Here is a 16,305-nt window from a genome sequence, read left to right on the forward strand (position 1 = left end):
TGCTCTAACAAATTAGGGCCAGTCCGGCCGCACAGATGGTTAGCTCGCAGTGCTGGAGATCCGGAGCCTGTGGCGGGCTCAGCCGCCGACAGCAGGTGTGTCGGGGGTCGCAGTGCTCAGCGCGGGCGCGCGGGCGGCCGGCCGTGCGTACACGCGCTGCTGCGTCCCCGCGGCGGGCCCTCGGGCAACCCGCCGCTGCTGGCCCCGCCGCCGCCCGGGGAGCGGGGGTGGGGGGACCCCCTTCCCGGCCCGGAAGCTGCCACCCTGCGCCTCCCGGGAAATGGGGACAGTCGAGGCATTCCCGCCAAGGTGGCTGGGCACAGTTCCCGGTGTGACGTGAGCACAAGTCCGTGGCCGCTGCCCTTTTTCGTTGGTTATTTATCGGCCGGCTCAGCACAGCGAGGTCCCGCGGGGTTTGGTCTCCCCTGGGACGGGACAGCGCGCTGCCGTCCGCCACGCTGTCCCCCATCGGGGCTTTTCCCGTTACCCCTAACTCGCGCAGCGGGGGACCTCGTGCCTTCCTCCTCTCCTTCGTGCATCCATTCATCCTCCTGGCCCATCCTCTGTGTTTGCTTCGGGGACGGGACTGTGAACGGGAAGAGGAGGCATGAGCACTCCGTTGGCCTGACTCGAGCCCGTGCCAGTGTGTCAAGGTCACGGCCAAGGAATGTCCCGGGGGAAGAACTGACAACGCAGCGGGATGCGGAACCAAGACGAAGATGAGCAGCCGACGTGGCTGAGGCTGTAGATTGACCTCGGCTCTGTGTCTTTCCTACTGATTACCCCGTTGTTTGGTAAAGTGCTGTTGGTTCGGGTTAAAGGAGTAGCCTGCTTTTGGAGATACACCTGGGTGTGTATGAATAAAATGAAAAAATAGAAATTTTAAAAAATATGAACCAACAGATATACATAAAAAGGGAAAAAAGGCATAACTCAAAATATACAAATAAGATTAAAAAAAAAAACAAACAAACAAACCCAAAACCTGCATCAGTAGACTGTTCCTCCGTAGGAATATTGCCCAGTGGGGCAGTGCCCTTCCTGCTCAGTGCCTCAGTCTCTTGCCTGCAACATGGGTAATTGCTTTCTCCGGCCCCAAAGCTCTCCCAGACCCCTTCCTGAGGCTTGATTTGAACCTGAGTAGGTGAGTACATGAGCGCACACCTGGCCATCTGGGCCAGGACAGGGCACTTAATGCTACCAGCTCACTTAGTTGAATGCAGTTTCAGTCGTAATCTCCATGGAATTGTCCCACCTGAGACAAGGTCCTAACATTCACCTGGAAAAATAAATGAGCTAGAAAAGAAGTTTGAACATGGTCACTCGCCCGAAATCGAGATCAAAACACACTACAACGCCAAGAAAAAAGGCTGAACCTGGCAGAGGATTAGGAGAGACTTCACCTCCCGAACCCTCCCCACTATTGTGTCCCTGGGCCACAGGCAAGGAAACCTAGCAAGAGCAGGAGTCACCTGCCCAGGGGGGAAACTCAGATGGGTGTAGACTGACTGTCAGGGCAACTTCCCCTCTGCCCACGAGGCTCCTGACTCAGCATGGTGGCAGCGGAAGGAAAGGATGCTCTAGGCAGAGGGGAAGGCACACACAAAGGTCTGGTGACTAGACAGCTGCCATTTACAGAGGCAGCCGCCCTGGGAGGCAGGAGGGAGACCCATTTTACAGATGGAAGACCGTCTCGGAGGGGCTGTCTGTCCTTGTCCTGTAGTGTCTAATAAGAGGGGAGCACAACCGTGTTGTGGGAAGTCTGAGGGGGAGGCATGGTCCTGCCCTTGGGAGATCTGTAGGGGCCAGGTGCCACCCTACCTCCATAATCCACTCTCAAAGCCTTTTCAAGGAAAGGCTGGGAAACCCATCAGGAGCCACCTGTGTTTTATTGTGCAGGGCCCTGGCCACAAACGGGTGCCTTGAGGGCCCCAGAACCCCAGAGCCACTGGGTTATATGCAGACATGGCCTGAGTGCTGGCGTTCCGATGCCCAGCCCCAGGGTGGCCAGCAGGCAAGAGCCCACACAGAGGACACAGAGGCCCAGTGGCCCCGGGCTCGAGTCCTGGCCTTGCTGCATGACCTTGTGTGCACCCTCAGTCTCCCCAGCTGTAAAATGGGGACTCAGTTGTCTTCACATCATGGTGCTGGCAGGAAGATTCAACTTCAGGCCCATACTGAGCTCTTAGTTTTACAATATACAAAACCCTGGTTTCTTGTTCCCACTGCATTCCCAGAGCTGTGCCTGGGGCGGGCACCCAGCAGGGACTCACTATTTTTTTTTTAATATCTTTTTTTTTAAAGATTTTATTTATTTATTTGACAGAGGGAGACACAGCGAGAGAGAGAACACAAGCAGGGGGAGTGGGACAGGGAGAAGCAAGCTCCCTGCTCCGTGGGGCTCGATCCCAGGACCCTGGGATCATGACCTGAGCCGAAGGCAGACGCTTAATGAACTGAGCCACCCAGGCGCCCCAGGGTCTCACTAATTATTCATGTATACAAGAATCTATGGGACACTGACTACAGGCTGAGAACTCGTCTCATGTTTTAGGCGATGCCATTGATAACTCCTGGATTTAGGGATGGCTGTAGGAGAAGGAAAGAGGGTGCTGGGCATCAGGGTGCAGTATGGGAGGGGACTCCCTCAGGAAGGGATTGAGGCAGCCTCCCGAGAAGCAGGGAAGGAGAAGGGACGGTGGGAAGCGCACTCCCAGCAGAGGGCGTGACCAGACAAGGGTCCCGAGGTTAGCTGCAGCTTGGCCCACCCAAGGGAGCCAGTGAGGCTGGGTTGGGGGAAGGGTGGGCGAGGGGCAGATGAGCTTAGGGCAGGCAGCAGGGTCCGGTGAGCACACCCATGTGTGCTCCAAGCCTCATCCAGTCCCAAAACTCTGGGAGGCAGGTTCTGCCATGTGTACAGAGAATTAAGTGACACACAGCCAGCAAGGCTTGGTGGGGCTTGAACACAGGCCTCTTGGGCGATACCTCATGAACTTCTGCAGAATGAAAGCATGGACATGTTTGTGGTGTGAAATGGGCAAGGGGCTGGGCATGAGAGGCCTGAGGCAAACTGCCCTTCCTTGGACCTGGGGTTTCCTGGATTCCCAGGGATGGGACCAGCATGCTTTCCATTCCAGAGCAGGAATGGCTTGGAATCACCCCTGAACCTTAAGGGGGACAAGACTGGCTGGCAGACAAGTCCTTGTCCCTAGCCTCTTGACATTCAAGATCTTTTATATATAGGCTCCAATTTTTAATTGCTTGGCACTCTGGTTCCAATGGCCCCTTTTGTGGGAAGCCCAACTCCAACCTACTCCTATTCATTACTCGAAGCCCTGGCTCAAATGCCCCTTCCCCTAGGAAACCGTCGGTCTGTCTCCCCAGGCAGAGCTGGCACCACCCTAGGGACACATCCCCTGGCTCAATCTCATGGGGCTGGGGTGTCTCCCCGAGCCACGGAGCCATTTTCACTGCCCGTTGAGTTGTTTTCCACGCTGTGTGGGTCCTTGCACCCATCACAAGGTCTGGTATGCAGCCGGTGCTCAATGAACGTCTTGTTGAGTGGATAAATAAATAAATGCGTGATTGGGCTGGAATTAACCTCAGAATTGATCCCGGCCTGTGCTGGGTGATAACGAATTTTTTGCTGATTAATTTTGTGGGATGGGGGGGAGGTTAGGCTTCCTTCGTTCTCAGAAACAAGGCCACACCCAGCAGGCCTCAGACTCACTTCTCCCATGGGTCATACTGTGGCACAGAGGGCAGCCCTCCTTCGACCCCGGAATGGGTCTCTCCTCTGCATTCATTGGACGAGGGTTTATGGAACACCTGTGTGCCAGGCGTTGTCCTGAGTCCAGCTGGGAACGAGATACAAACATCCCTTCTCCTGTGGGGCCGACCCTACCGTTTATCAGGTGGAAATATTGAGAAGGGCGTCTCAGTAGGGGAGACATTTGAGCAAAGACTGGAGAAAAGCGAGGGCAGCCACCCAGGTGTCTGGGGTGCACCCGGCAGGGGCACAGCCAGTGCAAAGGCCCGGAGGTGAGAGCGCGCCCGGTGCCTCGCACCAGCCAGAACAGGGAGGGGATGGAACGGTGGTACTTGAGGTGGGAGATACGGTGAGGGAAGTGGAAGCTTTTGCCTATTTTGGAGAAGAGGAGGGGCTCGACCCCACCCCAGGCAGGCCCCGCCCCCCGGCCTCCTCGCAGCTCGGAGCCGGGCCTCGCCCCCAGCCACACCCCCGCCCCCCGAACCGTGCGCAAGGAGATAGGCCCCGCCCCTCCTCGGCCCCCCGCCCTTGGTCGTCCAGGCCTGGCCCCGCCCCCCTGCCCGGAGTGCCAGCGAGAGGCGGCCGCGCCGAGTTTGTCCCTCGGCGACCACCGTCGTCCGGGCCGGCGCCTGCCGCGCGCGCCGCCTGCCTCGCTCCCGCGCGCTCTCCACCCCACGCCGTGCGTGCCTTGCGTGCTTTGCGTGAGCGTGCGCGGGCGCGTCGGCCGGCAAGGGAGCAGCAAACGGCCGGCGGCGGGCGCCGCGCGGGGGGCGGGCGGCGCGGAGGAGGCGGCAGTGGCCATGGCCGAGGCGTCGCCGCAGCCCGGACGGTACTTCTGCCACTGCTGCTCGGTCGAGATCGTGCCGCGCCTGCCGGTGAGGCCCGGGCCGGGGCGGCGGGCGGGAGCTCTCTCCCTCGGCCTGAGGCGAGCTGGCTCCGACGAGGAAACTGAGGCCCGGGCGGCGTCGGCCCGGGTCTCTGCGGAGGGCCCGGAGGCGGGGGCCGCCCCCCGGGGGCGCAGCGAGGCCGATGACCCCAGATGCGTGGCCTCGGTCCCCGATGGGGAAACTGAGGCCCGCGGAGGCCGCGTCACCTGCGCTCGGCACGCCGCCCAGCGGGAGAGAGGTGGGGGGACCGGGGGGCCGTTCCCGGCGCGCGTGGTCGACGCTGCGGGCGCCTGGCTGCGGGCCGCCCGGTGGAGCCCCCTCCCGCCCGCTTTCCCGTGGTCGGGACGAGAAGGCGGTGGACCTGGGCCGGGCCTGACAGCTGCCCCGGGCAGATCTCTGTGACCCGGGCCTGCGTTTTTGAGCTTCCCTGGAGTTGGGGGGTGGGGGTGCGGTGAGGCCAGCCTGTGGCCAGGTGTTGCTTTCTGCTCATTTAGGGCCAACGTGCCTCAAACCGGGTGGTGCGGGAGGGGGCCGCTTGTTAAAGGTTACAGTTTTCCAGGCTCCTCATCCCGGAGGTCCGGGGTGGGACCCGTGTTTCCCTGCCCCGGGCCGGAAGGGAAAGCCGTGGTCCCATCCGACCCTCTCCAGCCTTACAGGTGCAAAATCTGAAACCCCGGGAAGCTCAGGCCAGCCGTGGTCCCGACGTTTGCCACTGGGCCAGCTCAGGCGGGACGGGAAGAGGGAGGTGTGGGATTGGGAGCCCTCCCCGGCCTCGGCGAAGGGGCTGCAGGCGGTGAGGACTTACTGAGCACCTTCTAGGTGCTCTCCTTGTACTTCATCTCCGGGTGGCATGCTCCCCACCGTCGTCTGGCTTGTGGGTGGTGGATGGTGGATGGAGGCTGTTCCGGTATCAGAGCCAGACTCGGATCTGCCTTTCCAGCTGTGGGGACCCCTGGGAGGAGGGGGCCGGGAGGGGGCCGGGGAAGGAGTCTTTCGGCATCATCCCAGCCACAGAGAAGGAAAGTGGGCTGAAGTCGGGGTGTGGAGCAGAGAGCGGTGTCTGGGCCCAGGAGGCCGGGAAAGGTAGGGAGGTGTGGCTTCCAGAGGCAAGGGGCTCCTTCCTTCTCAGGAGAAGAGGGAAAAACAAAATGAAACCTCAGATGTGTGAGCACCTGCTGCGGGCGCTGAGACTTGCCCCACTCGGCCTCCCTCCCGGAAGTCCTGCTTCTGCCTCCTTCCGGCTTTCTGCAGCCCCAACTCGGAACCTTTTTCGACCATGGCAGGAAGGGGCTGGTCCCCTGACAGCTCACCAGCGTAGATTAATTGCATACAGCCCCTTGCAGCTGGTAGGAGCCCCGCAACAGGCCCTGGGTCTCGGGCTTCCCCCAGAGTGGCCTGCTTTGTGCTGGGGCTGGGCAGTGTCTGCACAGCTGTCTGCTCTGGGCCTCTTCTGGGGCCAGCACAGGGCCTGGGTTCTGGCCAGGTGTGGCCGCTTCCTGGCCGCGTGGCCTTGGACCTGGAGGACCCTGACCTCTTGCAGTTGTCGCCAGGCTGGTGAGGACCTTCCTAAGCACAGAATCCAGGGGTGTCAAGGTATCCTTGACTTTTGTCCTCAGAGTTTATAGGCTGGTCAGGGAGCCAGTGTTGAGTAAGTGATGGCAAATATTTAGTTGGGAGTGCTGGTGAATTCTGTAAAAGCAAGTAACAGTAAGGAGTGTGCCTGCTTGTGGGTTTGGAGTAGGATTCCACGAGGCGCAGTAGACGGGATGACTGTTTATCAGCAAGGGGCACCCCTGGTGTTGTGGGGCCGGCAATGCACACTCAGCTAACCTGGTAGCGGTGGAAGGTCCTAGCCCCCGTGGCGGCGTGTTCTGTTCATGGGAAGGTGGTGCCGGTGTTACTGTGCTACAGGGCGTTGGGGTTGGCTTGTGTGCAGTTCCTACCTTAGATTTTTGTCATTGCGGTGGTCCCTCCAAAGACCCTAGACAGTACCTGCTTTCGGGGGCTTCTCTGCAGGATCAGGCTGAGGCCGCACCCAGCTGTGCCACGTCTCCGCCATGTGGCTCTGGGCGAGGCGCTCAACGTCCCTGGACCTCAGTTTCCCCGCCTGCAAGATGGGTTTGAGGAGCTAACCCGTGCCCACTCAGTGGGGCCCAGTGGGAGCATGTGTGTGTGTGTGTGTGTGTGAAGGAGCCCAGCACCTGACCCACAGGACGCACAGGGACAGGCTTGCGGCCTAGCTGGGGCAGGGCATGTGGGAGCAGGAGCCAGACAGGCCCGCTGGCGCACAAGCCCAGACTCGATCCTTCCCGGGAAACGGCAGCACTCGGGATGCGGTGGACGTGCTGCTGGTTTGGGTGGCGTGACTGTGGGTCTGTGGAAGCAGAGCGTCCATGGTCAGAGCCCGGCCGTGCTTGGCGTCCGCAGGGCTTGCCAGGAGGTGCAGGGTCCCACCAGGTGGACGGAGCAGGTGGAAGTCTGGGGTCCTCACGCCCTGAGCTCCTTGTTGTGCCTTCGATGGTCCTCTTTCCGCCGGTCGTCTCATTGATGGTGACTGCTTTCCTTCTCAGAAACGTCCTGAGTGCACGGTTGGACAGAGACGGGGCCTGGAGGGGTGCTGGGGTGAAGAGAACCGGCCTGCCCTCGCGCTCTTCACGCGCCCGCTGCCCTTGCTCCTAGAGGGGCCTGGAGAAGTCCTGGCCCTCAGTTTTTAGCAGAATGAGTGGAGTCCTCTCCACGGAGCCCTCCATGGGTCTGGGCCTGCCTCCCAGGCACCATGTGGCCTCGTTCTGGACCCTCTGGCCACCGGACGGCCCTGTGTGGCCGTGTGCTGTGTGCTGTACTGGGCCCTGCTTGTGGCAGGGAGGCCCTGCCCCGTGGTGAGCTGTCCGTTTGCAGCTGCAGAAACCGGGGCCCTGGGGAGATTAAGTGTGGAACTGACTCCGGTGGTTCGCTGGCAGTGCAGAGCATGGAGTTGAGATCGGGCACCAGGGATGCCTAGGGAGCCTCGATGTGTGAGCTGCCCCACCCCCACCCCGGGGAACATGGACCCCGCCCTGCAGCCCCACACAGTGGGTACTCCAAAGAGGGCTGGTGTTTGCTCAGGGTCTGAAGTCATTAGGGGCGGAAGCAGGCTGAGCCCCAAAGAGGTGGCTGAATGCTGGGCTGAGCCATGCCCTGGGGAGCCCCAGGCCTCTGAGCCATGTGGCAGGCCGAAGTGAGGGGACCCCCAGTATGGTGGGCACATGTGTCCTGTCCTGAGGGGTCTTGGCTGGCAGTGGTGCCAGAAGCACCCTGGGAAGATGAAGGAAGGTGGGATCGGGTACCCCTGGGTGGAAACGAGTGCTGGGCTGTGTGCGCACATCTCTGGCTCGCAGCGGGCCTCGCACACTGCCAGGTCCTGGTGTGGCTCTGCTCCCCGGCACTCGGCAGTGTGCATGATGCTCACAGATGCTCGGGGGACAGATGGGGTGTGAACGTGGGATGTGGTGGCTGCTGAGACCCCAAGAATAAAGTGCAGGGGGCTGGGGAGTGGTGAGGGGCAGGGCCAGCTTTCCCATGGGGTCTGGGCAGGTCCTTCTGCCCAGTGACAGCTGAGGACGGCTGTGTGGGGCAGCAGGTGTGCTCCTGGGGTTCGCGGGCTGCTGAGCAGGGGGCTGCAGGGGTGCGGGAGTCCCATCGCGTCTGTGTTTGGGCCTGAGTCCCTGTCCCTCCGATGTCTGCACTGCACTTGGAGCTCTGCCTCCTCTGGAGGGGCCCTGATGGGCCTGGGCCTACAGAGCCCAGCGTCACCATAGAGCAGACCATCCTGTGGGGCCAGCCACCTCTCTGACTCCTGCCGAAGTTTCCCCGATGTAACCGTACTTGCCTGGCCATGCTGTGAAGGAGCGCATGAATGAGGGCTGGTGCCTGTTCCTGAGGGCCATCCCAGCTGACCTCCCCGTCACTGAGGAGGGCTGAGCCGCACCACCTAGGCGCATCATGGAGGCTGAGCATGAGGAGCGAGCGCTCAGAGAATTGAGCGTCTGTCCATCCTGTCCTCGGTGCTCTGGCCACCACTGTTGGTGATGCTGCTGCGGTGGTCCCCTTCCTCTCTCCTAGGGGGAGAGGTCACTAATTCACCATGAGGAGCCATCGATTAGAGACAGGTGCTCACACTGGAGGGCTGGGAGCATGGGGCTGCCACCACCTGGACCCAGGCTTGGTAGGCAGGCTCTGCCCTGTGGGCTGCAAACACTCCATCCGGGGTCTCCTTGCTTGGCTGCAGTTTTCTATTACTGGCTCCTTGGGTTTAAGAGAAACTCTGGGGTGTGCCCTTGGAGGGGGAGAGCACTGGAACACCCCCAGATCTGGTCCCTTCCCCACTGCCTAGAAGCAGAGGGTGGAGCCTGCTGAACTCCTCGGTGTCAGGGCCACGGCTCCGACAGGCCAACCTGGATTCACAGAGAACACAGAGGCGGGGCCCTGACCACAGCCAGCCGTGGAGCCGTAGCCCTCCGGTCCCCAGTGGCTGCTGGATTTCAGAGCCCTAGGGTTGAGGCCATCCTCCATTTACAGGTGGGGAGTCCGAGGCTTGCAGCCAGGAGGTGACGTTTGAGCAGAGACCCGACTTCCGAGAGGGGGCAAGCCAGGTAGCTATCGGGGGAGAACACTCTGGCAAAGGGGATGGTGTGCAGGCCCTGAGAAGAGAGGGCAGGTGGAGGTGGCCTGGATGGGGCAGGGGAGCGGGAGTGGCCAGGCTGGGGTGTCCTGAGCTGACCACACGGGAGAGTGGATGAGGAGCTTGTGCCCTGTGTGAGGTGGCGCTCCCAGGTGACGCTCAGGAGCAGCCGCAAGCCTCAGTAATGGCAGGAGAGGTTGCCTGTTTGCCAGCAGGTCAGGCTGAGGCCGCCTGCCACACCAGCCCTGCTCTGGCTCCTCCAGGCTGGCTGGGGACAGGCGGCATGCTCAGATGAGAGGGAGGGACAGCTTCTCACATAGGCCCTCCCCAGCCCCGCCATCCCGCTTGGAGACGGCAGGCACACGTCTGGTTTCTGTCTCATCTGTAGGGCAGGTGTGTGTGTGGGGTGGGCTCCACCAAGACACAGAGAGAGCCTGGACCTTCCTGCCCACCCTGAGCCAAGGGCAACCCTGGGCAGACACCCAGTATTGTCTGTGACACGGCCATGCCCAGCGGTGGTTTGATTCCCAGGATCCTAACCGAGGCCACCACGGACACCTGCAGCCACATCAGCCGGTGCCCTGACCCTCCCTCCCCTGGAGGCTCTACCAGGCAGTGAGAACCCTCGCCCCACGTGCTGAGGGCTGGTCACTCACTGTGCTGCAGAGCTGCCCGTTGCCCCCACGTCCCTACTCGGAGGAGCAAAGGGTGCTGTCCTTGCAGCTCCTCTGGTGGCTTTGTTGAGATACAACCCACCTGTTCACAGTGTGCCCTCGTTGTTGTTTCCTGTACACTCAGGAGTCCTGTACCCACCACCTCATCCAGTTCCAGAACATTCCATCACCTTCAAAGGAAACCCCGTCCCCATCAGCCGTCACCCCTCCCCCAACCCCCACCCCCACGAGCCCCCTTCCCGTCCGCGGATGAGCCTGTTCCGGACGTGTCACCCACGTGGACTCACACCCCGTGGGGCCTTCTGTGTCTGGTTCCCTCCCTGAGCGTCGTGGGCTCGGGGTCCGTCCCCGGGGCCGTGCGTGAAGGCGCCTGGTTCCTGCCCGCGGCCGCGGGACGCTCCCCTGCGTGGGTGGGCCATATCCACCTGCCCACGGACACTGGGGCTGTCGCCGCCCTTTGGCTGCCGTGAGTGGGGCCGCTGTGGACGTGCACTTGCGGGTTTGGTGTGAACGTGCGTTTTCGTGCCTCGGCCGTGTACCCAGCCGTGGAATTGCAGGGTCGTCCGGTGACTCCGTGTGCAACTTTTCGAGGGACCGCGTGACTGTCCCCGCCGGCGTGGCGGATGGTTCTGAGGTCTCCGTGTCCTCGCCGGCACTTGTCATTGTGTGTTGGGAGTCGGGCCGTCCTGGCCGCCGTGAGGTGGTGTCTCCAGGCTCTGGTTTGCCTTTCCCTGCTGCCCGACGGTGCTGAGCGTCCTCCAGCTCACTGTCATCCATGTGTCTTTGGAGAACTGTCTTGGTTCTTTGGTCATTTTTTCACTGGGTTGTGTGTGTTTTTGTTGCTGAGCTGTTAGTCATTTATACGTCCTGGATACCAGTTCTTAGGACCTGTGCACCTCCTTCCTGTGCTCCCCACTTGGCTCAGACAGTGTCCTTTGGGGCCCCCTTTGCTTTCGGCGTGTGGGAAGGTGAGGGGACGTGGCCTGTGCTGTGGTGGCGCCCACTGCCCTGATGGAGGGAGGGACCTGGCCCTTCTACCTGTGGCTCCCCTGGGACTGTCAGCAGCCATCCCCCCCCTTCTCTCCCACTCAGCAGGCGGCGGCAGACCCCGCACTGGTGGCTGGTTGTGTGGCTCTGGGACCCACGGCTGTGGGCTCGTGCCTGTGGCTCCCCTGGGGCCAGTTGCCCACTCTCCAGTTGGGACAGCACTGGTGGGCCAGGGGTGGGGGGGGGCGTGGCCAGTGGGGATGGGGTCACAGGCCCTGTGCCAGGGCTGCTGGAACGTTACAGAAATGCCACCACAGGACACCCACAGGCTGGTCCCTGTGCCTGGATGGTGCTTCCCACCCTCCGTGGCCCCCTTCTGGGACTTGAGCTCCTGAGGCCTCCATAGTTCTGGGGCTCCATGGTCACCCATGTGACCCCTCCCCCGGAGCTTGGGGCAGGTGCCTCTTTGTGCACGTGGGGGGCACTCACAGAATGTTCTCCATCTGTGCAAGTCAGGAACTGCTCGGTGGACCCACATCAGCTGGCCCGTTTGGTACAGGCCTTGTCAGAGCCTTCAACAGCTGATGTGGTTGAGTGGAGACCTTGAAATGGCTTCTGTCGTCCCGAGGAACATAGGCTGATGGACTGTGGGACTGTGGGATGGTGGGGAGATGACCTGGGAGCTTGGGCCTCACCTGCACCAGGGCAGCAGGTCCGGGGGGCTCCAGTCGTTGAGACACAGAGGTTGACGCTACGGCTGATGGGTGTCCGCGCACAGGCCCCACCCAGGGCCACCCAGCGGGGCCTCTGCCAGCTCTGACTCTGGGCTTGAGCAGTTTCACAGGTGTGCCTGGAGCTCATCCTCTGCAGGCTGCGGTCCTGTGGGCATGTTTAGCTAGCACAGCCTGAGGGCAGGGCCCCCAAGATCGCACTCACTGCCCTCTCCTCTGCAGGATTACATCTGCCCCAGGTGCGAGTCTGGTTTTATTGAGGAGCTTCCAGAAGAGACCAGGTAACACAGCCTAGGTGCACGCTGGCCGGACCAGGCCCCTCGGGGGGGGGGGGGGGGGCTGTGGCCGGGACACGGGGTGCTGCATGGAATGCTGGTTCAGTTCTGGGGGCAGACAGAGCCTGGATGGGCCATGGTGGGTGGGGGGGTTTAGGGGAGATGGCCCCCCCTTCCTGACCCAGGGCATGGGCAGGGTTTCAGAGGGGGACAGTAGCCCTGGGTCCCGGTGGGACACCCCCACTGCTGACTTGTGCCCGTCATCCCAGGAGTACAGAGAATGGGTCCGCCCCCTCCACAGCCCCCGCGGACCAGAGCAGGCCACCATTCGAGGTGAGTCTGGCCCCAGATTGCGCCCCTTTCCTGCAGGCAGCTACCCACCCCTCCCCTCGCCTTGCAGGACTGTTCCTCCCGCCTGACCCTTGACTGCTGGGCCTCTCCTTCCTCCTTTATCCCACACATGCCAAGGTCCCCTTGGTGTGTCCCCATCCCTCAGAGCCTTGACCCCAGGACAGCACCCCTCGGCGCACGGAGGAAACGTGGGGTCCAGGCAAGGGGCTGGGCTGGGCAGGACCCAAGGTGGCAGCTCAGGGCTCCTGCCCCTGCCCGTGATCACGGCCCTCCTCCCCACAGAATGTGGACCAGCACCTGTTCACGCTGCCGCAGGGCTACGGCCAGTTTGCTTTCGGCATCTTTGACGACAGCTTCGAGATCCCCACGTTCCCCCCTGGGGTGCAGGCCGATGAGGGCAGGGACCCCGAGAGCCGGCGGGAGAGAGAGCAACACTCCCGGCACCGGTATGGTGCCCGGCAGCCCCGCGCCCGCCTCACTGCACGGCGGGCCACCGGCCGGCACGAAGGCGTCCCTACGCTGGAAGGGTGAGGCACCTCGGGATAGCCAGCGGGTGGGAGTCTTAAAATCTGTCCCATCCCGACTCAGGCAGACTGACCATCTGCCCTTCTAGAAGGTTCTGTGGGCACAGAGGGGGTGGATGCTAGTTCTGGGGCTGACCCCTGGGCAGGGCAGTTCCCCGTTGCATCCAGGCAGATTTTGCCTGAGCCCACCATGCTGATGGGGTGCAGAGGGGGACCCTAAAGTGTGGCCCGAGGGCCTGAGGATGCGGCGGGACCTGGACAGGGCCAGGGGCCCTCCTGTCCACTCAGTTACCCCCGTCGTTCTGAGAGGGGTCTCTGCCTCTCCCCTGCACCCCCTGCCCGCATGCCCATCAGCTCAGACACGGCTGGTTCCCATTTGGGTCCTTGTCTCCCAGGGCGGCAGGCAAATGGGGTGGGTTTCTGGCATCCGTGCTCCTCAGCGGAGCCCCAAGCTCCCTCCATGCTGGGGTTGGCACCAGGACGGCTCCCTTGAAAGCTGAGGCTTGTTCAGAAGGACTGGGGGTAAAAAGGAAACGTTCCTCGGAGGGCCCACCCCCAGAGGAGACAGGGCCAGGCTTCTCCAGCGTCTTGGTAGCTGGAACTTGGCCGTACACAGAGCGGCGCCTGTGTCTCTTAAGATGGGTTTCGATGCACGGGGAGCCCCGATGTGTTCTGTCCTGTCCGATGCCAGCCAAGGACACAGTCTGGGCTGCCCTGATGCCCCTGGTGTCCCCTGTCTGTGCGCTGCCCTGCAGCGGCTGCCCCAGGCTCGGGCCTTGGCTTCACCGCGACCTCAGCCAGCACGTTTCGGGGCTGCTGCGAATGGCAGGGCTGGGGATCTCCGGGATGCACCCCCAGGTTGTAAGATAGGGGGCGGACGTGACGTGGTTCGCGCTCACAGGCGCTGTCCAGGCTTGCAGGACAGCTGGCCCAGAGATCGGCGAGGGTCTGTCTCGTGGCTGAGCCTTTGCAAATCTTGGTTGAAAACACGGCCTTTAAACGCTGTGAATTTCGAAGCTGGACACGTGTCTCCTCTGCTTCCTCCTCTGGGGTGCCCAGCCTCAGAGGGTGTTGACCACATGCTGGGCCTCCCACTCTGTTCCAGGATCATCCAGCAGTTGGTCAATGGTATCATCACTCCTGCCAGCATCCCCAGCCTGGGCCTGGGCCCCTGGTGAGTAGGTGGGCGGGTCCCCTTGTGCCCTGCCCAGCCCCTCCGCCACTTGAACCCCAGGTCTCTCTGCGCAGGGGTGTCCTGCACTCAAACCCAATGGACTACGCCTGGGGGGCCAACGGCCTGGATGCCATCATCACGCAGGTACAGGGTCACCTCCCCGAGGAGGGCACGGGGGTCGCTGTCTTTCCTTCTGCTGAGGATGAGGAGCTTGACGGGCCCTGCTCCCAGAGGCCGAGAGGGTCCCTGGTGTGGATGCCCTGCTCCCCAGCTCTCCATAACTCCCATCCCGAGGCTGGGGTGCCCCACGTGGACCTCCACATTCTCCTGAGCTGCCCCGGGGATGGGGTGGTCACCGTGAACTTGGCGGCCCTTGTGAGGCCTTTCGCGGGTGAACTGGCGCACTTCGCCATGGCAGGACCCAACTCTCTGGCTCTAGCTGACAGGAGGCCTCAGGGACCAGCCCCTGGGTGGGACCCGTGGTGCTGGGAGGGGTCGTGCTGTCCCCAGGGCTGCAGGTGCCCTGGGTGCAAGGTGACCCTGACTGGACATGCGGACGGGTGGGTAGGAGCGTGGGGCTCAGCCTTGGGGGGGGGGGGTCCGGGGACCAGGAAAAACACGGCCTTGGTGCTTTTGCAGGTAACCCAGCCTTGCATTTCAGAGCCCTTCGGGGCGAGGGGCCGCGCCTGCCTACCGAGCTCCCGGCACTCTGGCCTCTTGTCTTTCAGCTTCTCAATCAGTTTGAAAACACAGGCCCCCCGCCTGCAGACAAAGAGAAAATCCAGGCCCTCCCCACCGTCCCCGTCACCGAGGAACACGTAGGTGTGTGGCGCTCGGCCCCCGTCCCGACACGGTCCGCGTCCGTCCCCCCTCCCCGCCCCCCGCCCGCCCAGGATGCCGGGTGGGGCCTCAGCCCCTGCGTGCCCGGGCGGGGGGCGGCGGGCAGGCTCCCCCGCGGGGCTCGGGGTCACGGGCGCCTGTCCCGCAGGCTCCGGGCTGGAGTGCCCCGTGTGCAAGGATGACTACGGGCTGGGGGAGCGCGTGCGGCAGCTGCCCTGCAGTCACCTCTTCCACGACGGCTGCATCGTGCCCTGGCTGCAGCAGGTGAGCCGGCGCCCCTCCCCCGCGCCCCCCCCCGCCCCCGCGCGCCGTCTCTGAACCGCCCCTCCCTCTGTCCCCGCGAAGCACGACAGCTGCCCCGTGTGCCGGAAAAGCCTCACGGGTCAGAACACAGCCACCAACCCCCCGGGCCTGAGCGGCGTGAGCTTCTCGTCGTCGTCGTCCTCCTCCTCCTCCAGCTCGCCCAGCAACGAGAACCCGGCCGCCAACTCCTGAGCCCCCCGCCCGCACCGGGCCCTGCGGGGCGGCGGCGGCGGGGGGGGGGGGGGGGCGCCGCGAGCTGGAGGAGGAGGTGCCCCCCCCCGCGGCGGGCAGAGACTCGGACGACCGCTGCCTCCCGCCGCCTCCCGCTGCCTCCGGGCTAGAGCAAGCTCCGCCCTCCCCACGGCGTCTGGCGGGGCGGTGCCTGGGCGCACGGCGCCCCCGGGGCGTCCCCGGCTCCCCCACCCGTTTGTCTCTAACCTCACCCTCCACACAGTCAACGGCGGAAAGGTTTTTATAATTTTAAATTATTACTGCTTTGAAATAAATGGACGTTTTAGCTCACACGCGGCCCTGCATGATCTGTGGAAAGACCGGGTGGAGCCGCTAGGCCGGGGTCTCCGCGACGCCTGGAGGGGCCAGCAGCCCCCGACCCGAGCGCAGGGGGCTCGGGACCACAGGATGACCAGCAAAACAAGAACAAAACTGCTCCGACAGACGTTTTTTAAAGGAAAAAATATGTGTATCTTGAAAGCTATTTAAAAATACACCTACTTAGAAAGAGAAGCAGGTGGTTGGCGTTTTCCTTCCGCGCGGGCGCTGGGGGCGGGCCGAGCTGTGCGGCCGCGAGGTCGGGCTCCTTGGGCCGTAGCCAGCTCCGCGGCCGCAGACCCGACCCGGGAGCGCGCCGGCAGCCCCCGCCGCCCGAAGACGCCGGAGCTTCCCCGAGCGTGAAGACCGCAGCCGCCGGAAAAGCCCTGTCCGCGGGGCCGCTGACCGCGCATGTTTGCGTGGCTATGGGGACCAGCTGCCTCCACCGACCGCAGTGAGCGCCCTCCGTCTGCTCGCTCCCTGCCTTCAACCTCTGTATTTTAGTGGGAGGGGGCTGCGGGGAGGGGTGGGAGCCCGCGCGCCGCCCCAGGGACTGTCGCCCTCCCCACGCAGAATGTCCC

The 16,305-nt window shown here is 63.0% G+C and overlaps 1 protein-coding gene across 1 annotated transcript; it reads left to right on the plus strand.

The window, feature by feature from the left end:
* The first annotated feature begins 4,478 nt into the window (after nucleotides 1-4,478).
* RNF126 (ring finger protein 126) lies at nucleotides 4,479-15,919 on the plus strand. The gene is made up of 9 exons (XM_028126198.2): nucleotides 4,479-4,644; nucleotides 11,931-11,989; nucleotides 12,253-12,316; nucleotides 12,617-12,861; nucleotides 13,964-14,032; nucleotides 14,107-14,176; nucleotides 14,761-14,854; nucleotides 15,021-15,136; nucleotides 15,218-15,919. The coding sequence occupies exons 1-9, from the start codon at nucleotides 4,570-4,572 to the stop codon at nucleotides 15,365-15,367; spliced, it is 942 nt and encodes a 313-aa protein (XP_027981999.1). The 5' UTR covers nucleotides 4,479-4,569; the 3' UTR covers nucleotides 15,368-15,919.
* Nucleotides 15,920-16,305: the final 386 nt, after the last annotated feature.

Source organism: Eumetopias jubatus, unplaced genomic scaffold, assembly GCF_037043125.1.
Source record: "Eumetopias jubatus isolate StellerSeaLion01/CBP00866 unplaced genomic scaffold, mEumJub1_p1.0 scaffold_1, whole genome shotgun sequence".
In the NCBI taxonomy this organism is placed as follows: domain Eukaryota; kingdom Metazoa; phylum Chordata; class Mammalia; order Carnivora; family Otariidae; genus Eumetopias; species Eumetopias jubatus.